This window comes from Bombina bombina, chromosome 3 (assembly GCF_027579735.1).
Source record: "Bombina bombina isolate aBomBom1 chromosome 3, aBomBom1.pri, whole genome shotgun sequence".
In the NCBI taxonomy this organism is placed as follows: domain Eukaryota; kingdom Metazoa; phylum Chordata; class Amphibia; order Anura; family Bombinatoridae; genus Bombina; species Bombina bombina.
This window is the reverse complement of record NC_069501.1, coordinates 724,391,133-724,413,420: the sequence shown is the minus strand read 5'-3', so window position 1 is coordinate 724,413,420 and position 22,288 is coordinate 724,391,133. Positions and strand designations below refer to the sequence as shown.

Below are 22,288 nucleotides of genomic sequence, written 5' to 3'. Positions count from 1 at the left end.
GGGGCTGCACACACATGCCTCTTCCCATTGGTTCAAGCCGGACAGATAGCTCAGCATGCTAAGGCACTGTGGCTGAGCTCTGTAGCAATCCAAGGGTTGCAGGTTCGATCCCCGGCAAGGTCCACTCAGCCTTTTATCCTTCTGAGGTTGATAAAATGAGCAGCGCCTTGAGACCCTTACGAGTGATTAGTTGCTCTTTACAAGTACCCCATACATACAAGTTCAACAGATGTTTTCAGCTAACTTCCAGTAGTGCATTGCTGCTCCTCAACAAAAGATACAAAGAGAATAAAGCAAATTTGATAATAGAAGTAAATTGGAAAGTTGTTTAAAATTGTATGCTAAATCTAAATCATGAAAGAAAAAAAAAAAAAGGTTTTATTTCCCTTTAAAGCTAAATCCTACAAATAAGATTTCAGTGTGCTGGTCGCCTGCTGATTTAAATGCTGCAATGGGTCTTGTATGAACATCTGTGAAAATGACACTATATGGTGGTCTGCTACTAGACTTACCTTTGGTGAACCTGTAGGACTAGCACAAGGTGATCGAGCTATTCCCTTCTGAATAAGATCCAGTCGAGGAGGCACTGGTGGGAGGTTGAGATGGGGTATCTGTTGTGGGTCCGGAGGCGTTTTTTTCCTTTGTGCAAGAGGGGAGGAGCCTGGTGATGTCACTGGTGAATTCTGTCTGTCATTCATCTTCAACAATAAAAGCAAAGTCCCATTTCAATATAAACTAATATTTATAAAAAAAAACCAACTATAATTTTGTTAAAAAAAAAACATTAAAAAACGTACAGGTACAAAAATGTGAGTATTTTCTAGAAACAAAATTCGCCTAATTAAAGAGACATAATACTCATATGCTAAATCACTTGAAACTGATGCAGTATAACTGTAAAAAGCTGACAGGAAAATATCACCTGAGCATCTCTATGTAAAAAAGGAAGATATTTTACCTCACAATCTCCTCAGCTCAGCAGAGTAAGTTCTGTGTAAAAAGTTATACTCACCTGCTCCCAGCTGCAGGTAAAAATAAAAATGAAGAAATGAACAGCAGCCAATCAGCATCAGCAGTACTGAGGTCATGAACTCTTTTACTGTGATCTCATGAGATTTGACTTAACTCTCATGAGATTTCATAGTAAGCTTCCTTTACCTGATTGGTGAAATAAGATGAGAGTGCATGGGGCTCATCCCCTAAGCTGTCCTAGGACAGACACACTAAAATTCTGCTTAGAAATCCTTTACAATGGGATGTGGCTACTGAGGAACTTTTGAGGTAAAATATCTTTCTTTTTTTACATAGAGATGTTCAGGTGATATTTTCTAGTCAGCTTTTTACAGCTATACTGCATCACTTTCAAGTGTTTAAACATTTGGGTATTATGGCCCTTTAAAAAGGTAATAAGGTCAATATAAAAGTTATTAAAATAAAACCATGCAACTAATCACAGCTAAACTGACTATCTCATTACCTCATTGACATCAAATGAATACTAGAAGTAAAATGTTTGTTCAAAGCAGTCTCTCCAGCAAAAAGTACTTCTCTTGTTAATTAAGGCTGTATCCTAGTTTACACACTTCCAGCCAATCTGAAGTTGCTATGGTCATAATTTATTCAATCCTGTATAACATTCAATCCTATTTTGTGTTGTATCAGTGTCTCCATAGCTTCTCATTGAACAATTAGGGAACAGTGTATCCAATTTGAAGTAACCTATTGGGTTACATCTTAGTATTTTAAAATGAGACAGGTTGATCCTAGCACCTACTGGCTATGATTACGGCGTAAACCGAAACGCGTAAGCCAGGTGGTGCTACGTTCTCCCTACTTAGCTGCTGTCATTTCTTCCAAGGTTTTAACGGATGAAATAAAAGTTTTGTATTTTTAACCCGGATTGTCCACTTTCTTTCTTGTGGATTACCTATTTCACCAGCGTGACAGTTCGTGTGTTGACACTTCCACATAGTCCGCTCAGCTTGTACCAGCTTTGATGCAGTCTTTCTTCTTCTTTCTACACACGGATACGTCACTGGTAACGTCATCAGGTGCTGCAGCCCACGGATTGGTTGCTTGTCGCAAAGGCCTGTCTGCACAGGGGTGAGAAGCCTAACGGATACACGCAGAGCGTTTGGCGGAGTTTCGTACCAGCCAGTTGGGTCACACCTAAGTACGGTAACCTTTATAGCATACAATCGGTTTTTACGAAGGCTTTGTATATCAGCACTGGGGTGACTCTTTAGTAGATTTGGAAACATTGACATTGAGTCTGCTTTAAGGAGTATTAGGTTTTGGTGACTGAATGGATATTATTTGTAACTTTGACCTCTAAGACGGACATTTTAGGTCTGACTAACAGATTTATCACACTCTTGTTTTCTACATAATTTATGGGCACATTCAATTCGGGACAAGTGAAAATTCTAAAGAAACATGCATCTTTTTCAAAAGCTATATTTGGATAAAAGCAAATACTCACTAATCAATTGTTTAAATTGACCCGTGTGTTGTATGGACTGTTATATTACTTTAAGTATGCAACAGATTGCATGACCCAGCTAAATGCTACACATCATCAGTGCAGGAGCTCCTTTACATCTAGTGGCCATAATAGAGGATGCCAGTACTCAAGAGGGTTTTCATTGGGTGTACCCTTTGTCTTCTCTGAAAATCCAGCAAATTGACAGCTCAAAATGTTTTTAAACCATTATTTATACTAGTGCTTAATTATGAATTTACATTTTGGGTGTGCGTATATATGTATTTATTACATGTTTGGATTAACAGGATTATTGACAAACAAACTGCCCAACCAAGTACACTGTAATCAAATTCTGAGAATCATGGTTTGAAATTGTAAGGTGACCAGATGTTCCTATTTTTTAGGTCAAGTCTCAAATTTAGGCAGTGTGTCCCTCTGTGTGTGTCAGGGACAGTAACAAACAGCAAAACTGTCCCAGATAGTCCCACATTTGTCTGGATGGCTTTTCTGTCCCTTGTGTGTCCCAATGCGTAAATTACAAGAACTAACTTTCCAGAAAATCAATTGCAGTTAATTCTTCAGTGCCACAGGAGTAGCGGTCGTATATCCGTTTATATTCCCGGTGGTAGTTAACTTGCTCTTTGCCTCCTCCAGGATGGCTGGCAAGAAGCTGGTGGAGGAACCACTTGCTTTTACTGACCAGCCGGATGACAGATCTGGGGTAGTCCCTAGTGGTTACTGAGTGGGCCAGGATAGCTCTTATGATCTTCATAGTGATTAATGCCTGTCTGCTGTTGCTATACAAATTGCATACCCACAGTTCATAATATGGAGTTCCTGGCTACCAACATAATTTGTCATTTAAGTAAATGTAAATTTATCTGGCTCACAAAGTTATGTATGTAGCTTCTCAATATTCTCACTGTATCCTCCATGTCATTCTGACTGTATCCTACATGTCAAATATATAATTTTAAAGTCATGTAGAGCAGGAAGTATGGCAATCTTTGTGAAAAATCAAACATGAGTAAGACTGAAACTAATTTTGAGGTTAATATGTAAAAGATGAAGGTGTACTTACAGCATGTACTGGCACATAGAGGCAGGTGATATGTTTTTAGAACTAGAGCCCTTGCAGATACAGCATGGGCTGGCATACAGAAGCAGATGACAACCAATGATATTTTCCCTCATGAATTGCATATGGACCAATGGCAGATTTCAGCTTGGTGTGCACACTCTAAAGTCAGTGTTAATGACTAAGGTAAGTTTTTTTGGTGGGGTTACGTTGAAAGAAACTACTTAAAGAAAAATCGCTCTGAAAAAATGCAGCAGCTCTTCTACTTTATTTTAAAGTAAGGATAACAATAGTTTTATCTTGGCAATAGTTTTTACTTTTGGCTTTCATTGTAGGTAAACTATATTCACATGCCTGTTAACATTTTTACATTTTTTTTTTTTTTTTTTTTTTAACCACAGTGTTCCAAATTTGGGTCTGGGAAATTTGGTCCCCTAAGAAATTGGTAATATGGCCCATATTCAAAATCAAATAAACCTACCAATTTGCATCAAAACTCACCTCAAAATCAGGAAGAGTGGGGGGGCGTGTCTAGGCGGCGGCCATGATCGGTCGCATTAACTAAGGCTCTGGCATAGAATTTACAATCTAATATTTATCCTTATACCAGCTCAGCACCTTACATTCTTAATAAGGCTATTATATGATCTCTGGCAAGCTGTGTAATTTCATATAACTGTTGCAGAGATCCCGATCACCTAGCCCGGCTTTTAACCAAGTGACTTGCAGATGGAGGCCTAGCACTAATACCATCTCCCCCCTCCCCCCCCCCTTGTGCTACAGGAGTTAAACTCTAAAATGACTGGCAAAGTGGGGGATCACACAGCCACATTACGCTACCTTCTCGAAGACATAAAAAAGAAAATGTTCTAAAACTTCAATGATCTCACAATGCTCATCCGAGAGGAAGTGGAGGATTCTTCTTTGATCGCAGATGCCGGGTACAAAGATAGCGCTGTACTCACCCAAGACGGAGAATTTGTGAAAATATAAATATAAATGATTATACACATAACCCCATAAATCCTAACAAAGTAAATATAGAGGGTATTACTATGGTCGTCAGACAGACACAGCAAATCCTGGTATAGTCCAGGTAATGCAATTCATGCAAATACCAACAAATATACTTGCTTAGAGCGTCCTGTTTATTTCAAGAAGGATGCTTGAATAGTCGGATCCTCCGTGTGGCGGTTAGGCAATGTGGAACCAGCTACGCTGATTTATGCGGTGCAGGATAAGTTTGTGACAGGTAGAAGCTGAGCGGCTAAACAGCAAACCTCATAAACCTACCCCCGCTAGCTCTGGTAGTTGCTTGTCAGTGTGAGCACCCCTAAAAATGTTTTCTCAGTAGCGGGATAAACCTCCCAGTCTGAGGCAACTAAGAGGTCGAAGAGCTTCTGATTTGCCCTACTCAACAAGTACTCTGGGCATACCTAAGCGGTTTACCGGGTAAAACGGGTTGCAAACAAACCGAGTGCACCAGTGATGTCACTCGTAGTAGTGTCCGTAGTCACGTATTCCAGCGTGAAACTCCTGCCCAACCAAATGTCAGGATATTGGGGGGTGTAAAGTGAAAGCAAACGATCATTTCACCTATTCGGCTTAGTCAGGGCATATAGATTAACTCATTCCTGTCTTCCTTAAATAGCAACTTTGTGTTGCCTCCCCCTTGGAATCCAATCCGTGAATTTAGGTTCCATATTTGATATATTGTTAACAATACAATTCCTTATTGTAACAATTGTCTGTTTACACCATTGCTAGATATGATCCAATATTAGGGACATCAAATAATTTTTAAAATGAAAATATATTGCCAATGTCTGTATATACTTACAAGAGAACGATATGATCATGCTAATACCAGAACCACTATGAACTAAAGTGTTCCTTTGTTGCTATGATAACATTTTCGTTACAATGTTGATTAATTGCACCATGGCCTTTACTATACAAAATTGTACCATTAAGTTATGGAAAAACACACTGTGGAGCCAAATTGACAGTACAGTAATCCAGATATTGAAACAGATTAACCTAAGAATGGAGAGTATAATAATTCCTCATTGAGACCTCCTGGGGACAAAGTGTCTAGGTTATAGATCCAGCGGCTTTCATGTTGTAAGGGAACCTTATCTAAATTGCCACCTCTTATACCTAGCTTCACCTTTTAAATCACTATTATACTGAAGGTTCTGGGAGAGGGGTTATGATATTTTTTAAAATGTTGTGCTATACTTGATGTTTTCTCCTCATGTTCGATGTCTCGTACATGTTCTAGTGTTGGATTTCTGAGCGCTTTTGTCGTTTTACCGACATAGAACATAGGGCACCCCCATTTAGCTAGATAAATAAGGCCTTCTGATCTAAAGGTTATCTTAGCCCATATGCTGTAAGTTCGGCCTGTCTTTATTTAGCCTTCTGTATGTAAGTATAGGCTTTGCAGCATCTGCATGGGTAGCATCCTGGTTCAAAAGCAGAACATTGTAACCAGTTCTGTGCCTGTGGTGGTCTGCTGTAAAAACTATGTACCAGGTTGTCACCTAAATTTGGTGCCCTTCTGGCTGTCATTTGAGTATAGTCTCCTAAAACATTGTGTAAATCTGTATCTGTGTTAAGGATTGGCCAATGATTTTTTTATATATAGACTGAATGTCTTTCCACCCCTCACTGTATTGAGTGATAAACCTTATTTGCTTTTTATCTGTTTTAGCAATACTTGGTGAGGCTATGTGTAAAACTACAGTTTGGCTTTTATCTTTCACTCTTTAAAAGCCCTTATAAATTATTTTATTGTAGTAGCCATGTTCCCTAAATCATTTTGTCAATAACTGTGATATTTTCAAAACTTCTGTTTCACTGGTTGTTTCTCCTTGCCCGTACAAATTGTGAAACAGGTATCCCTTTGATTAAAGAATAGGGATGGTGTCTATCTGCTCTAGGGAAGCTATTTGTGGAAGTAGGTTTTCTGTAGCTGGATGTTTGTAATTGGTTATTGATCTTAAAGATATTTAAGTCCAGAAATGGAATATTGTCTGTATGTGCATTCATTCTAAATTTAAGGTCTAAAACCAGGTTATTCAATTCATATACAAAGTCCCTTAATGCACTTTCAGTGCTATCCTAGAATAACAGCACATCGTCAATATAGCGAAGCCATACACTGACATGCTGTGAGCCTGGGAGATCTATATCAAAGACAAATTTAATTTCCCAATATCCCAAATAGAGGCATGATTAATACCCAAGCCGACAGTCTATGTTACAGAAAGGGTGGGACAATTTTTCTGGAAGTTCTTATATAGCGAAAACTGTGGCCTAAAGAACTTTCCTGCAAAAAGCTGCTTGCTAAAAAACAAAACCTCAAAGCTATAAACTTTGAAAAAAGTAGACATGCGGCTCCATAGATGTATAATCTTTCAAAAACCCACAATGTTGTAATTGCTCTTGAAAGAATAGCCGTAATGCTTTTAGAAAGGTGACCTTCCAACCATCAAGAATGCCTTGAGTACCTTTTTAAGAGTTGAGAGGCAAACACTACCTTAGTAGCTTTCTGCCCCTAATAGATTTAATAGTGAAAAACAAACTAGAAGTTTGACTGATATCTATAGTTGCTTGGAGATTGAACATCAAAGCGTCTACTATAATCAGATTATGTAATATCTGCTACCGAGAGTTAGCAGGATCTGAACACAATGAAGGAACAACAATCTCTCTCTTCCATAGGAAGAAAATCATATTTCGTACAAATTATAGCCTTCACCTTGTGAATAGTGAGAAATGTAGAATCACAGACAAGGTTAACAATTTAGAAATACTTTATGCTAAAGAGATTGCTAAAATAAATAGTACTTTCCCAGTTAGTAAACCATAGCAATGTAATGTAAAGGTTCAAGAGAAAAACCTTGTAATACAGAGAAAAGTAAGTTCATATATTAGGGTGGAGAAATAGGTTCCATCATTGGCCTAATTTTAACGGCTGAGCAAAGTCTAAACAAAAGTCTGAGCCTCAGGAAGTTTAGCCAACTTCCTCTATTCTTAAAGGGATACTAAACCCAAATTTTTTTCTTCCATGATTTAAATAGAGCATGCAATTTTAGTCAACTTTCTAATTTACTCCTATTATATTTTTTTTTCTTCATATTCTTGCTATCTTTATTTGGGGGAAAAAAAAAAGGAATCTAAGCTTAGTAGCAGGCCCATTTTTGGTTCAGAACCCTGGATAGCTCTTGCTGATTGGTTACATTGAGAGTGTGACTACTAGAGCGAGTTTGCGGAGTGTACCAGACTAAAGGAGCGAAAAACAGAATTTATGTTTACCTGATAAATTACTTTCTCCAACGGTGTGTCCGGTCCACGGCGTCATCCTTACTTGTGGGATATTCTCTTCCCCAACAGGAAATGGCAAAGAGCCCAGCAAAGCTGGTCACATGATCCCTCCCAGGCTCCGCCTACCCCAGTCATTCGACCGACGTTAAGGAGGAATATTTGCATAGGAGAAACCATATGGTACCGTGGTGACTGTAGTTAAAGAAAATAAATTATCAGACCTGATTAAAAAACCAGGGCGGGCCGTGGACCGGACACACCGTTGGAGAAAGTAATTTATCAGGTAAACATAAATTCTGTTTTCTCCAACATAGGTGTGTCCGGTCCACGGCGTCATCCTTACTTGTGGGAACCAATACCAAAGCTTTAGGACACGGATGAAGGGAGGGAGCAAATCAGGTCACCTAAATGGAAGGCACCACGGCTTGCAAAACCTTTCTCCCAAAAATAGCCTCAGAAGAAGCAAAAGTATCAAACTTGTAAAATTTGGTAAAAGTGTGCAGTGAAGACCAAGTCGCTGCCCTACATATCTGATCAACAGAAGCCTCGTTCTTGAAGGCCCATGTGGAAGCCACAGCCCTAGTGGAATGAGCTGTGATTCTTTCGGGAGGCTGCCGTCCGGCAGTCTCGTAAGCCAATCTGATGATGCTTTTAATCCAAAAAGAGAGAGAGGTAGAAGTTGCTTTTTGACCTCTCCTTTTACCGGAATAAACAACAAACAAGGAAGATGTTTGTCTAAAATCCTTTGTAGCATCTAAATAGAATTTTAGAGCGCGAACAACATCCAAATTGTGCAACAAACGTTCCTTCTTTGAAACTGGTTTCGGACACAGAGAAGGTACGATAATCTCCTGGTTAATGTTTTTGTTAGAAACAACTTTTGGAAGAAAACCAGGTTTAGTACGTAAAACCACCTTATCTGCATGGAACACCAGATAAGGAGGAGAACACTGCAGAGCAGATAATTCTGAAACTCTTCTGGCAGAAGAAATTGCAACTAAAAACAAAACTTTCCAAGATAATAATTTAATATCAACGGAATGCAAGGGTTCAAACGGAACCCCCTGAAGAACTGAAAGAACTAAATTGAGACTCCAAGGAGGAGTCAAAGGTTTGTAAACAGGCTTAATTCTAACCAGAGCCTGAACAAAAGCTTGAACATCTGGCACAGCAGCCAGTTTTTTGTGAAGTAACACCGACAAGGCAGAAATCTGTCCCTTCAGGGAACTTGCAGATAATCCTTTTTCCAATCCTTCTTGAAGGAAGGATAGGATCCTAGGAATCTTAACCTTGTCCCAAGGGAATCCTTTAGATTCACACCAACAGATATATTTTTTCCAAATTTTGTGGTAAATCTTTCTAGTTACAGGCTTTCTGGCCTGAACAAGAGTATCGATAACAGAATCTGAGAACCCTCGCTTCGATAAAATCAAGCGTTCAATCTCCAAGCAGTCAGCTGGAGTGAAACCAGATTCGGATGTTCGAACGGACCCTGAACAAGAAGGTCTCGTCTCAAAGGTAGCTTCCAAGGTGGAGCCGATGACATATTCACCAGATCTGCATACCAAGTCCTGCGTGGCCACGCAGGAGCTATCAAGATCACCGACGCCCTCTCCTGATTGATCCTGGCTACCAGCCTGGGGATGAGAGGAAAGGGCGGGAACACATAAGCTAGTTTGAAGGTCCAAGGTGCTACTAGTGCATCCACTAGAGCCGCCTTGGGATCCCTGGATCTGGACCCGTAGCAAGGAACTTTGAAGTTCTGACGAGAGGCCATCAGATCCATGTCTGGAATGCCCCACAGCTGAGTGACTTGGGCAAAGATTTCCGGATGGAGTTCCCACTCCCCCGGATGCAATGTCTGACGACTCAGAAAATCCGCTTCCCAATTTTCCACTCCTGGGATGTGGATAGCAGACAGGTGGCAGGAGTGAGACTCCGCCCATAGAATGATTTTGGTCACTTCTTCCATCGCTAGGGAACTCCTTGTTCCCCCCTGATGGTTGATGTACGCAACAGTTGTCATGTTGTCTGATTGAAACCGTATGAACTTGGCCCTCGCTAGCTGAGGCCAAGCCTTGAGAGCATTGAATATCGCTCTCAGTTCCAGAATATTTATCGGTAGAAGAGATTCTTCCCGAGACCAAAGACCCTGAGCTTTCAGGGATCCCCAGACCGCGCCCCAGCCCATCAGACTGGCGTCGGTCGTGACAATGACCCACTCTGGTCTGCGGAATGTCATCCCTTGTGACAGGTTGTCCAGGGACAGCCACCAACGGAGTGAGTCTCTGGTCCTGATTTACTTGTATCTTCGGAGACAAGTCTGTATAGTCCCCATTCCTGTAATGGTCTTAGATGAATGCGCGCAAAAGGAACTATGTCCATTGTCGCTACCATCAACCCGATCACTTCCATGCACTGAGCTATGGAAGGAAGAGGAACGGAATGAAGTATCCGACAAGAGTCTAGAAGTTTTGTTTTTCTGGCCTCTGTTAGAAAAATCCTCATTTCTAAGGAGTCTATAATTGTTCCCAAGAAGGGAACCCTTGTTGACGGGGATAGAGAACTCTTTTCCACGTTCACTTTCCATCCGTGAGATCTGAGAAAGGCCAGGACGATGTCCGTGTGAGCCTTTGCTTGAGGAAGGGACGACGCTTGAATCAAAATGTCGTCCAAGTAAGGTACTACAGCAATGCCCCTTGGTCTTAGCACAGCTAGAAGGGACCCTAGTACCTTTGTGAAAATCCTTGGAGCAGTGGCTAATCCGAAAGGAAGCGCCACGAACTGGTAATGTTTGTCCAGGAATGCGAACCTTAGGAACCGATGATGTTCCTTGTGGATAGGAATATGTAGATACGCATCCTTTAAATCCACCGTGGTCATGAATTGACCTTCCTGGATGGAAGGAAGAATAGTTCGAATGGTTTCCATCTTGAACGATGGAACCTTGAGAAACTTGTTTAAGATCTTGAGATCTAAGATTGGTCTGAACGTTCCCTCTTTTTTGGGAACTATGAACAGATTGGAGTAGAACCCCATCCCTTGTTCTCTTAATGGAACAGGATGAATCACTCCCATTTTTAACAGGTCTTCTACACAATGTAAGAATGCCTGTCTTTTTATGTGGTCTGAAGACAACTGAGACCTGTGGAACCTCCCCCTTGGGGGAAGTCCCTTGAATTCCAGAAGATAACCTTGGGAGACTATTTCTAGCGCCCAAGGATCCAGAACATCTCTTGCCCAAGCCTGAGCGAAGAGAGAGAGTCTGCCCCCCACCAGATCCGGTCCCGGATCGGGGGCCAACATTTCATGCAGTCTTGGTAGCAGCGGCAGGTTTCTTGGCCTGCTTTCCTTTGTTCCAGCCTTGCATTGGTCTCCAAGCTGGCTTGGCTTGAGAAGTATTACCCTCTTGCTTAGAGGACGTAGCACCTTGGGCTGGTCCGTTTCTACGAAAGGGACGAAAATTAGGTTTATTTTTTGCCTTGAAAGGCCGATCCTGAGGAAGGGCGTGGCCCTTACCCCCAGTGATATCAGAGATAATCTCTTTCAAGTCAGGGCCAAACAGCGTTTTCCCCTTGAAAGGAATGTTAAGTAGCTTGTTCTTGGAAGACGCATCAGCCGACCAAGATTTCAACCAAAGCGCTCTGCACGCCACAATAGCAAACCCAGAATTCTTAGCCGCTAACCTAGCCAATTGCAAAGTGGCGTCGAGGGTGAAAGAATTAGCCAATTTGAGAGCATTGATTCTGTCCATAATCTCCTCATAAGGAGGAGAATCACTATCGACCGCCTTTATCAGCTCATCGAACCAGAAACATGCGGCTGTAGCGACAGGGACAATGCATGAAATTGGTTGTAGAAGGTAACCCTGCTGAACAAACATCTTTTTAAGCAAACCTTCTAATTTTTTATCCATAGGATCTTTGAAAGCACAACTATCCTCTATGGGTATAGTGGTGCGTTTGTTTAAAGTGGAAACCGCTCCCTCGACCTTGGGGACTGTCTGCCATAAGTCCTTTCTGGGGTCGACCATAGGAAACAATTTTTTAAATATGGGGGGAGGGACGAAAGGAATACCTGGCCTCTCCCATTCTTTATTAACAATGTCCGCCACCCGCTTGGGTATAGGAAAAGCTTCTGGGAGCCCCGGCACCTCTAGGAACTTGTCCATTTTACATAGTTTCTCTGGGATGACCAACTTGTCACAATCATCCAGAGTGGATAATACCTCCTTAAGCAGAATGCGGAGATGTTCCAACTTAAATTTAAATGCAATCACATCAGGTTCAGCCTGTTGAGAAATGTTCCCTGAATCAGTAATTTCTCCCTCAGACAAAACCTCCCTGGCCCCATCAGACTGGGTTAGGGGCCCTTCAGAGATATTAATATCAGCGTCGTCATGCTCTTCAGTATCTAAAACAGAGCAGCCGCGCTTACGCTGACAAGTGTTTATTTTGGCTAAAATGTTTTTGACAGAATTATCCATTACAGCCGTTAATTGTTGCATAGTAAGGAGTATTGGCGCGCTAGATGTACTAGGGGCCTCCTGAGTGGGCAAGACTCGTGTAGACGAAGGAGGGAATGATGCAGTACCATGCTTACTCCCCTCACTTGAGGAATCATCTTGGGCATCATTGTCATTATCACATAAATCACATTTATTTAAATGAATAGGAATTCTGGCTTCCCCACATTCAGAACACAGTCTATCTGGTAGTTCAGACATGTTAAACAGGCATAAACTTGATAACAAAGTACAAAAACGTTTTAAAATAAAACCGTTACTGTCACTTTAAATTTTAAACTGAACACACTTTATTACTGCAATTGCGAAAAAACATGAAGGAATTGTTCAAAATTTATCAAATTTTCACCACAGTGTCTTAAAGCCTTAAAAGTATTGCACACCAAATTTGGAAGCTTTAACCCTTAAAATAACGGAACCGGAGCCGTTTTAAACTTTAACCCCTTTACAGTCCCTGGTATCTGCTTTGCTGAGACCCAACCAAGCCCAAAGGGGAATACGATACCAAATGACGCCTTCAGAAAGTCTTTTCTAAGTATCAGAGCTCCTCTCACATGCGACTGCATGCCATGCCTCTCAAAAACAAGTGCGCCACACCGGCGCGAAAATGAGGCTCTGCTTATGCTTTGGGAAAGCCCCTAAGGAATAAGGTGTCTAATACAGTGCCTGCCGATATTATTATATCAAAATACCCAGATAAAATGATTCCTCAAGGCTAAATATGTGTTAATAATGAATCGATTTAGCCCAGAAAAAGTCTACAGTCTTAATAAGCCCTTGTGAAGCCCTTATTTACGATCGTAATAAACATGGCTTACCGGATCCCATAGGGAAAATGACAGCTTCCAGCATTACATCGTCTTGTTAGAATGTGTCATACCTCAAGCAGCAAGAGACTGCACACTGTTCCCCCAACTGAAGTTAATTGCTCTCAACAGTCCTGTGTGGAACAGCCATGGATTTTAGTTACGGTTGCTAAAATCATTTTCCTCATACAAACAGAAATCTTCATCTCTTTTCTGTTTCTGAGTAAATAGTACATACCAGCACTATTTCAAAATAACAAACTCTTGATTGAATAATAAAAACTACAGTTAAACACTAAAAAACTCTAAGCCATCTCCGTGGAGATGTTGCCTGTACAACGGCAAAGAGAATGACTGGGGTAGGCGGAGCCTGGGAGGGATCATGTGACCAGCTTTGCTGGGCTCTTTGCCATTTCCTGTTGGGGAAGAGAATATCCCACAAGTAAGGATGACGCCGTGGACCGGACACACCTATGTTGGAGAAAGCTGATGTGCTCAAAAGCAGACGCACACCAATAAGCAGAAAAAAATTAAACGACTCTAGCTATATATTTAAGCACCTGAAGGCCTATAAACAGTGAATTAAGGAACACATAATCCCAAGCCTAAAAAGCCTGACATAATGGTCCCCAAGCTATGATATACCTATTAGTAAGTTCCTACTAAATAACTACAGGCTTAGCAGGTGCAAGACCACAGCCCCCACACTTACCTGATAGGCACCCACATTACTGAACTTGCCATAAGCAGAGAAAAACTGCTTCCAACAGATAGCCAATACAGTGCTGTATATCTGACATCAGAGGATCTAAGTATAACGATGAACCAATAGGAGGAGGCTAGGAACCAGTCCCTGTGACACCTGTGGCAGGATTGCGACTAACTCCCATAGGGTGTTCTTGTGCCCCTACCCTTCTGTGCAAACAGTAGCTATCTGAGATGAAAATGGGCATCAAATCTGTAGGAGAACCCCTCTTAAACACCTGGAGCAACTCCCTTCTTCACCTTTATACTGTAAAAGCAAAGACAATAACAGTTTCCAGTAAGGTGGTAGAGGTTTTAAGGGCTCTTAGAGTTTTGGGATCTTTGCCTCCTGCTAGTGGTCGGGAGTATAATTCCAAGGAATAATGGATTGTGGACTCTCAGCACCATTATGGAAAAATATATATTTTAGTTGGTGAAGTGTCGGGCAGAAAATCACATTCCTCAGACCAAATAACAAAGCAAACATTTATAGAGTAAACCCCCCCAATTAAACCAGTAACAAAGTGAGGCAGTTAGCATAGTGATAATAAAATCACTGGACCCACCCAGTGTAACAAAACAGTGCACACATAATACACAGTATATTAAAAGAAGAAAAATAAAATCATGATCAGGTCATATATACCAAAATAAAATATCAATTGATTCGTCAATGCAAAGCTATGTAATATTCAGCGATATATACTATAATGATATGGACAACTTAATTGTATTTTGTTAAATAGAACAAAACAGCTTGCTCAGCTACAATTGAGCTACATTAAAATGCAGAAGGATCACACAATTTAAATTGGCCCAGACTCATATGTGAACCCTGAGAAAGCGGCTGGTAATTTACCTCACATACCGCTGTGTCACTCAACATATGTGGGCCAGCTACAAGTAATGCAGTGATAATAAAAGAGTCACAATGCAAAGGGGTCATGAATAGGCATGTCATTGATTGGATGTGACCACGTTGTTCCTATTAACCCCTTGAAACCCATAGGGGATACAGTATACTTCTAGCATATAGGGACCAAAAGGGTTAATATGTTTGTAAATTCTGCACCACCATGGATCAAGTATACCTCTACAGAACGCTCTGAGTCTGTTTCAGAGAAAAAATAAGTTTGCAGACTAAAGCCAAGATTGGCTCCGCTAAATAAGGTAAATGGTGGAAGCAGATTAGCTATCGAAAAAGCAGCAAAAAATATATTACATTTGTTTTAAACAGCTTAGAATTGGCTAATATGATGTCTTATTGCAATACATTAGAATAGAAACCACACAGCAATATGTTTTTAGAGAGAACTGGCTTAAAGTACTCTACGTAATGAAAATACAATGTACATATAAACATCACCTATTTTTAAACTCACCCACTTATCAGGATACTGTTGTCGCCAACAACAAAACAAATTGTGTAGCGTTTATTTACGTGAATTGTGGCTTGACCCTCTTTCAAATGAGATGGCTAATTATGTATCTCAATCGTTGGGGTAGGGTAGATGTTGATTTATTGTCAAAAAGCATCCAAAACATGAACACTGTTGTGCAGCAATTGCCATGTTATGACAATCACCTGAACGGTGGAACGACAAATGACCACTCTTTGAAAGATGATGAATTCATAAAAAAAATCCAATGTTATATTCTTTCCATCAAATGTTTTTGGTGTCTAAAAAAGGCTCACCTTTCTGATAGAAGCCAAACGATTCATTATTAAGCCATCATCTCTATCATCATCATCATCGAAATCCAGCATAGGAGTACATAAACTATCCATCATACTGCAGCACCGGTTTTCATTACTTGGATCAAATGGATCAACAATTATAGGCTCTGTACCCTTAATTTCACAGCGACAGAAAGGACATCCTTGACCATCAGACTCCTATGATGAATAAAACATAAAAAAACAAAAATCATCTATATAGATATAATTCCAAACACTAAAAAAGGAAATTTATGCTTACCTGATAAATGTATTTCTTTTAAGATAGGACGAGTCTATGGATTTCATTCTTACTTGTGGGATATCGCCTCCTGGTCAGCAGGAAGTGGCAAAGAGCTCCACAGCAGAGCTGTATATATATATAGCCCCTCCCTTCCCTCCCCCTCCAGTCATTCGACCAAAGTTAGGAAGAGAAAGGAAAGGCCAAGGAGCGGAGGTGACTGAAGTTTAACAAAAAATAAAAACCTGTCTGTAGATAACAGGGTGGGCCGTGGACTCGTCATATCGTAAAATAAATATATCAGGTAAGCATGAATTTCCTTTGCTTTTACAAGATATGACGAGTCCACGGATTTCATCCTTACTTGTGGGATACAATACCAAAGCTATAGGACACGGATGAAAGGGAGGGACAAAACAGGAACCTAAACGGAAGGCACCACTGCTTGAAGAAACTATCTCCCAAAAACAGCCTCAGAAGAAGCAAAAGTATCAAAATTTGGGAAAAGTATGAAGAGAAGACCAAGTTGTAGCCTTGCAAATCTGTTCAACAGAAGCATCATTTTTAAATCCCATGAGGAAGCTACTGCCCTAGTGAAATGAGCCGTATTTCTTTCAGGAGGCTGCTGTCCAGCAGTCTCATATGCCAAATGGATGATACTCTTGAGCCAAATAGAAAGAGAGGTAGCCGTAGCCTTCCGACCTCTACGTTTCCCAGCAAAAACCACAAACAATGAAGATAGTTGACGAAAATCCTTAGTCGCCTGCAAGTAAAACTTTAAATCGCGAACTACATCTAAGTTATGCAACATACGCTCCTTCTTAGAAGAAGGGTTAGGACATAATGAAGGAACAAAAATTTCCTGATTAATATTGTTGTTAGAAACAACCTTAGGAAGGAAACCAGGTTTGGTACGTAACACCACCTTATCAGCATGGAAAATAAGGTAAGGTGTATCACATTGTAAAGCCGAAAGCTCAGAAACTCTGTGAGCAGAAGAAATAGCAACCAAAAATAAAACTTACCAAGACAATAACTTAATATCTATGGAATGCATGGGTTCAAACGGAACCCCTTGAAGAACTTTAAGAACTAAATTCAAACTCCAAGGAGGAGCAATTGGTCTAAACACAGGCCTGATTCTAGTTAGAGCCCGACAAAAGGATTGAACGTCTGGAACATCTGACAGACGTCTGTGTAATAGAATAGACAAAGCAGAAATCTGTTCCTTTAAGGAACTTGACAACCCTTTCTCCAATCCTTCTTAGAGAAAAGCTAAAATCCTGGGTATCCTAACCCTACTCCATGAGTAGCCCTTGGATTTGCACCAATAAAGATATTTATGCCATATCTTATGGTAAATCTTTCTAGTAAAAGGCTTCCGTGCCTGAATCAAAGTATCAATGACCGAATCAGAAAACCCTCGCTTGGATAAAACCAAGCATTCAATCTCCAAGCTGTTAGCGGCAGAGAAACTAGATTTGAGTGATGGAAGGGTCCCTGAATGAGAAGGTCCTGCCTCAATGGAAGCTTCCATGGTGGCAGAGAGGACATGTCCACCAGATCCGCATACCAAGTCCTGCGTGGCCACGCAGGAGCGATTAGAATTACTGAAGGCCTCTCCTGTTTGATCCGAGCAATTACCCGGGGAAGGAGAGCAAACAGTGGAAACACATAAGCTAGGCTGAACAACCAAGGCACCGCCAAGGCATCTATCAGTTCGGCCTGAGGATCCCTTGATCTGGATCCGTATCTTGGGAGCTTGGCATTCTGACGAGACGCCATCAGATCCAATTCCGGTCTGCCCCACCTGAGAATCAGAGTGGCAAAGACCTCTGGATGAACTTTCCATTCCCCTGAATGAAACGACTGTCTGCTCAGAAAGTCCGCTTCCCAGTTGTCCACTCCTGGGATGTATTTTGCTGACAGATAACAAGAGTGAGCCTCCGCCCACCGAATTAGCTTAGATACTTCTATCATCGCTAAGGAACTCCTTGTTCCTCCCTGATGATTGATGCAAGCTACAGTCGTGATGTTGTCCAACTGAAACCGAATTAATTTGGCCGAAGCCAACTGAGGCCAAGTCTGAAGCGCATTGAATATCGCTCTTAACTCCAGAATAATGATTGGAAGTAGAGACTCCGACCGAGTCCACACACCCTGAGCCTTCAGGGAATTCCAGACTGCACCCCAACCTAGTAGACTGGCTTCTGTTGTCACTATCACCCATGAGGGTCTGCGGAAGCAGGTCCCTTGGGACAGATGATCCGGCGACAACCACCAAAGAAGAGAGTCTCTTGTCTCCTGATCTAGATCTATCTGAGGAGACAAATTTGCATAATCTCCATTCCACTGAAAATGTTTGTCTAGAAAGGCAAATCATAGGAACTGGTGATGATCCTTGTGGATAGGAATGTGAAGGTATGCATCCTTTAAGTCCACGGTAGTTATATATTGACCCTCCTGGATCAATGGAAGAATTGTCCGAATAGTCTCCATCTTGAGGGATGGGACTCTGAGAAACTTGTTTAGACTCTTGAGGTCTAAAATGGGTCGGAACGTTCCCTCTTTTTTGGGAACCACGAAAAGATGAGTAAAACCCCTGCCCCTGTATTGGAACGAGACGTATTACTCCCATAGTGGATAGGTCTTTTACACAACGTAAGAACGCCTCTCTTTTTATCTGGTCTACAGACAATCGTAAAAGAAGAAACCTTCCCCTTGGAAGGGAGTTTTTGAACTCCTGTTGATATCCCTGGGACACGATTTCTAATGTCCAGGGATCCTGGACGTCTCTTATCCAAGCCTGGATGAAGAGAGAAAGTCTGCCCCCAACTAGATCCAGTCCCGGATCGGGGGCCGCCCCTTCATGCTGTCTTGGTAGCAGCAGCGGGCTTCTTGGGTTGCTTACCCTTGTTCCAAGCCTGGTTGGGTCTCCAGATGGACTTGGCTTGTGTAAACTTTCCTTCCTGTTTAGCGGAAGAGGAGGAGGGGACTCCCTTGAAATTTCGAAAGGAACGAAAATTACTCTGTCTACACCTCTTCTTAGATGTTTTATCCTGGGGTAAGAGATGACCTTTACCTCCCATAATGTCAGAAATAATCTCTTTCAAATCAGGCCCGAATAGAGTCTTCCCTTTTAAAGGAATAGTCAAAAGCTTGGATTTAGAGGACACATCCGCAGACCAAGACTTCAACCATAAAGCTCTGGGTGCTAAAATGGCAAAACCTGTGACAAAAAGAATTAGCCAATTTTAAGGCTTTAATCCTGTCCATTATTTCCTTAAGGAAGTCTAAGTCTTCAGAGATTCTTCCAAAGCATCAAACCAAAAGGCAGCCGCAGTTGTAACTGGTACAATACAGGCCGTCGGTTGTAAAAGGAAACCTTGATGGACGAATAGCTTCTTCAGTAGACTCTCCAACTTTTTATCCATAGGGTCTTTGAAAGCACAACTGTCCTCAATAGGAATAGTTGTACGCTTAGCTAATGTAGAAATAGCTCCCTCCACCTTAGGGACTGTTTGCCAAGAATCCCGTACGGTGTCAGCTATAGGGTACATTTTCTTGAACATAGGGGAATGGGAAAACAGGATACCCGGTCTTTCTCATTCCTTAGTAACAATTTCCGAAATTCTCTTAGGAACCAGAAAGGTATCTGAGTAAGCAGGAACTTCCAGATATCTGTCCATCTTACACAGTTTCTCTGGAGGAACCACAATAGAGTCACAATCATCCAGAGTCACTAAAACCTCCCGAAGTAACAGACGGAGGTGTTCCAGCTTAAATCTAAAGGACATGACGTCCGAATCTGTCTGGAGCAATGCACTTACTGAGTCAGACAGCTCCCCCTCAGACAGAATCTCCTTACCCTGCAAATCAGAGGACTGGGAGGGTACATCAGAGATAGCCATCAAAGCATCAGAAACTACAGGGACCCCCTGCATTCCTGCCATGCTACATTTGCCTTGTAACACTGGTAATTTAGACAACACCTCTGTGAGGGTAGATGACATAACTGCAGCCATATCCTGCAAAGTGAAGGATGCAGTCGCCATAGCAGAACATGGCGTAGCTTGTGCAGGCGTTAAGGGCTGTGACGCTTGGGGAGAAGATTGCGGCAAACCCTGAATCACATTGGCTTGAGAATCATCCTGAGACATATCTTTATTGAAATATTTTTTCTCTTTACTTTGTAAGGCTCTTTCAACACAATTTTCACATAGCGTGACAGGTGGTTCCACAATAGCATCCAAACACATAAGGCACGTATTTTGTTCAAGGTCATCCATAATAACCTGAGCAAAAACCAAACTTGATCAAATCTGATAATAAAAAACTTTTTCTTTCTTTCTTTTTTTTTTTAAAGTATGTACTGTGTCTTTAAAAACTTAACTATAATTGATATGGATTAATTTAATCCTGATTGCAACAAAATAGCCCAGAACGAAAAGGGTTAACAACCCCTGCACACTAAAGCAGAAAAAAAATAGAGCTGTTTCACCTTTTTTTTTTTTTAAAGTCTTTTATATTTTGACAAAAATCAGTCAACCTGCCGCAGCTCTGCTGCGGCTCCTACCTTCCTGCACCACCACACTGTCAGTCTAATGCACTTGATTGAACATCCACAAGTGCGCACAGAAAAGAACCGATGCGGCCATCAGATGAAAGGAAGATGCGCTGTCAGAGCGTGTGGAATAAAGCCCCGCCCATCGTGGGCGTGATTAAAAAAATGAGTCTTTACCGTAAAACCGCCAAATACAATCACCTTACACAGGGCCATAAATAGTGAACTAAACAGTTGCATCCACCTGTTAAGCCTCACACCGGAGCCTTACAATAAACATCCCAAGCGTCAGCCCAATGCACAGTCACTCTCTGTACACACACATTCCCCAGTGCCTCTAGCACTTGTCCTCCATGCTAGACTGACTGGCCCATATACCATAATAGATCCGGTTTGTTTCCAAATCGACTACTTACATATACCCAGTGCTTTTAGGAGATACCCTAATATCTGAGTATGGATAAATATATATATATATATATATATATATATATATATATATATATATATATATATATATATATATATATATATATCAGAGCAGTACAGTTATCTGAGACACCCAGAATAAAAAACTGCACTTACCTCTGTGCTGAGGATACAGCATAATTATTCCACAGTATCAAGAGGTCCTGTCTTCCTCCTGAGGTCCTGTGAAAAGGCAGAGTCTTGGTTACATTCTCACAAGACTATGTACAGATAATGCAGCAGAATATGGGAGGCACAGTGGATAAAAAAAAATCCCCAGTTCCCATAGTCTAGAAGACGACTCAGAAGCTGCTCTGTAAGAAAAAACAGCACCATCGGTACCGTTTGAATATAAAAAACTCTTGATTGCAGAAACTAAACTAACACCTCACTTTACCTCTTCCTATCACTAACACAGGCAAATAGAATGACTGGAGGGGGAGGGAAGGGAGGGGCTATATATACAACTCTGCTGTGGAGCTCTTTGCCACTTCCTGCTGACCAGGAGGCGATATCCCACAAAGATGAAATCCGTGGACTCGTCATATCTTGTAAAAGAAAAAACCTTTAAGAATGTACATGGTTACATTTACTCATTTAAGTACACAAGACTATAAATGTTTGATTCTTGCCTGAGTAAACTGAAAAATGCATGCAAAAAGTATAGTCTGGAATTCTTGACTGTTATAGAATGTTATAATATAATAAATAAATAGACTTACAGTGGAGTATATGGTAAACAATTTTTGAATATTACAATCAATAAAGTGAACATTTGTTTGCAAAATATGAATGTCAAATGATTAGGAAACATTTGACATTCTAATAAAATGCACTGGTTTTAAAGTGGAAACATTAATCTACGTTTTTGTTTTTTTTCCTCGCATTAAACCCTTTCTTTCCTGTTGGGAAAGGTGGCCAGTATTTTAGCAGACTGTCCAGTAAAATCTTAGCAAAAATACTGGAAACCTATATGTCTTAAGTTCCTGAGTGTTAGCTACATTGTAAAAGCTTATACGTCACAAACACATCCCAGAAAAAAATGATCACTGCATATGTTCTACTCTATGTTACCATCAGCCAAAGAGGGTAAAAACAATACTGTATTGAGTGTTAATGGTAGTCATGGGAGTGTTGAAACACTGTTCTGCTTTGTTATGTGTAGCCAATAGGGTGACATTTTTGAATTGTATGTGTAAGTGGCAGTCAAGGGAGGGTTAAATTATTTGAGAGTGTATGTATGTATGTATGTATGTATGTATGTATGTATGTATGTATGTATGTATGTATGTGTATATATATATATATATATATATATATATATATAT

General features: G+C 40.9%; 1 protein-coding gene across 3 annotated transcripts in view; it reads right to left on the bottom strand.

Moving 5' to 3' along the window:
- Positions 1-22,288, bottom strand: part of CBLB (Cbl proto-oncogene B) — a 657,992-nt gene that overhangs the window by 187,792 nt on the left and 447,912 nt on the right. For all 3 annotated transcript variants that reach the window (XM_053707540.1, XM_053707541.1, XM_053707542.1), the window contains exons 9-10: positions 15,667-15,867; positions 513-698 (exon numbers count right to left, since the gene is read on the bottom strand). In XM_053707540.1, the coding sequence (XP_053563515.1) occupies positions 513-698; positions 15,667-15,867 (387 nt within the window). The remainder of the gene's footprint in view (positions 1-512; positions 699-15,666; positions 15,868-22,288) is intronic.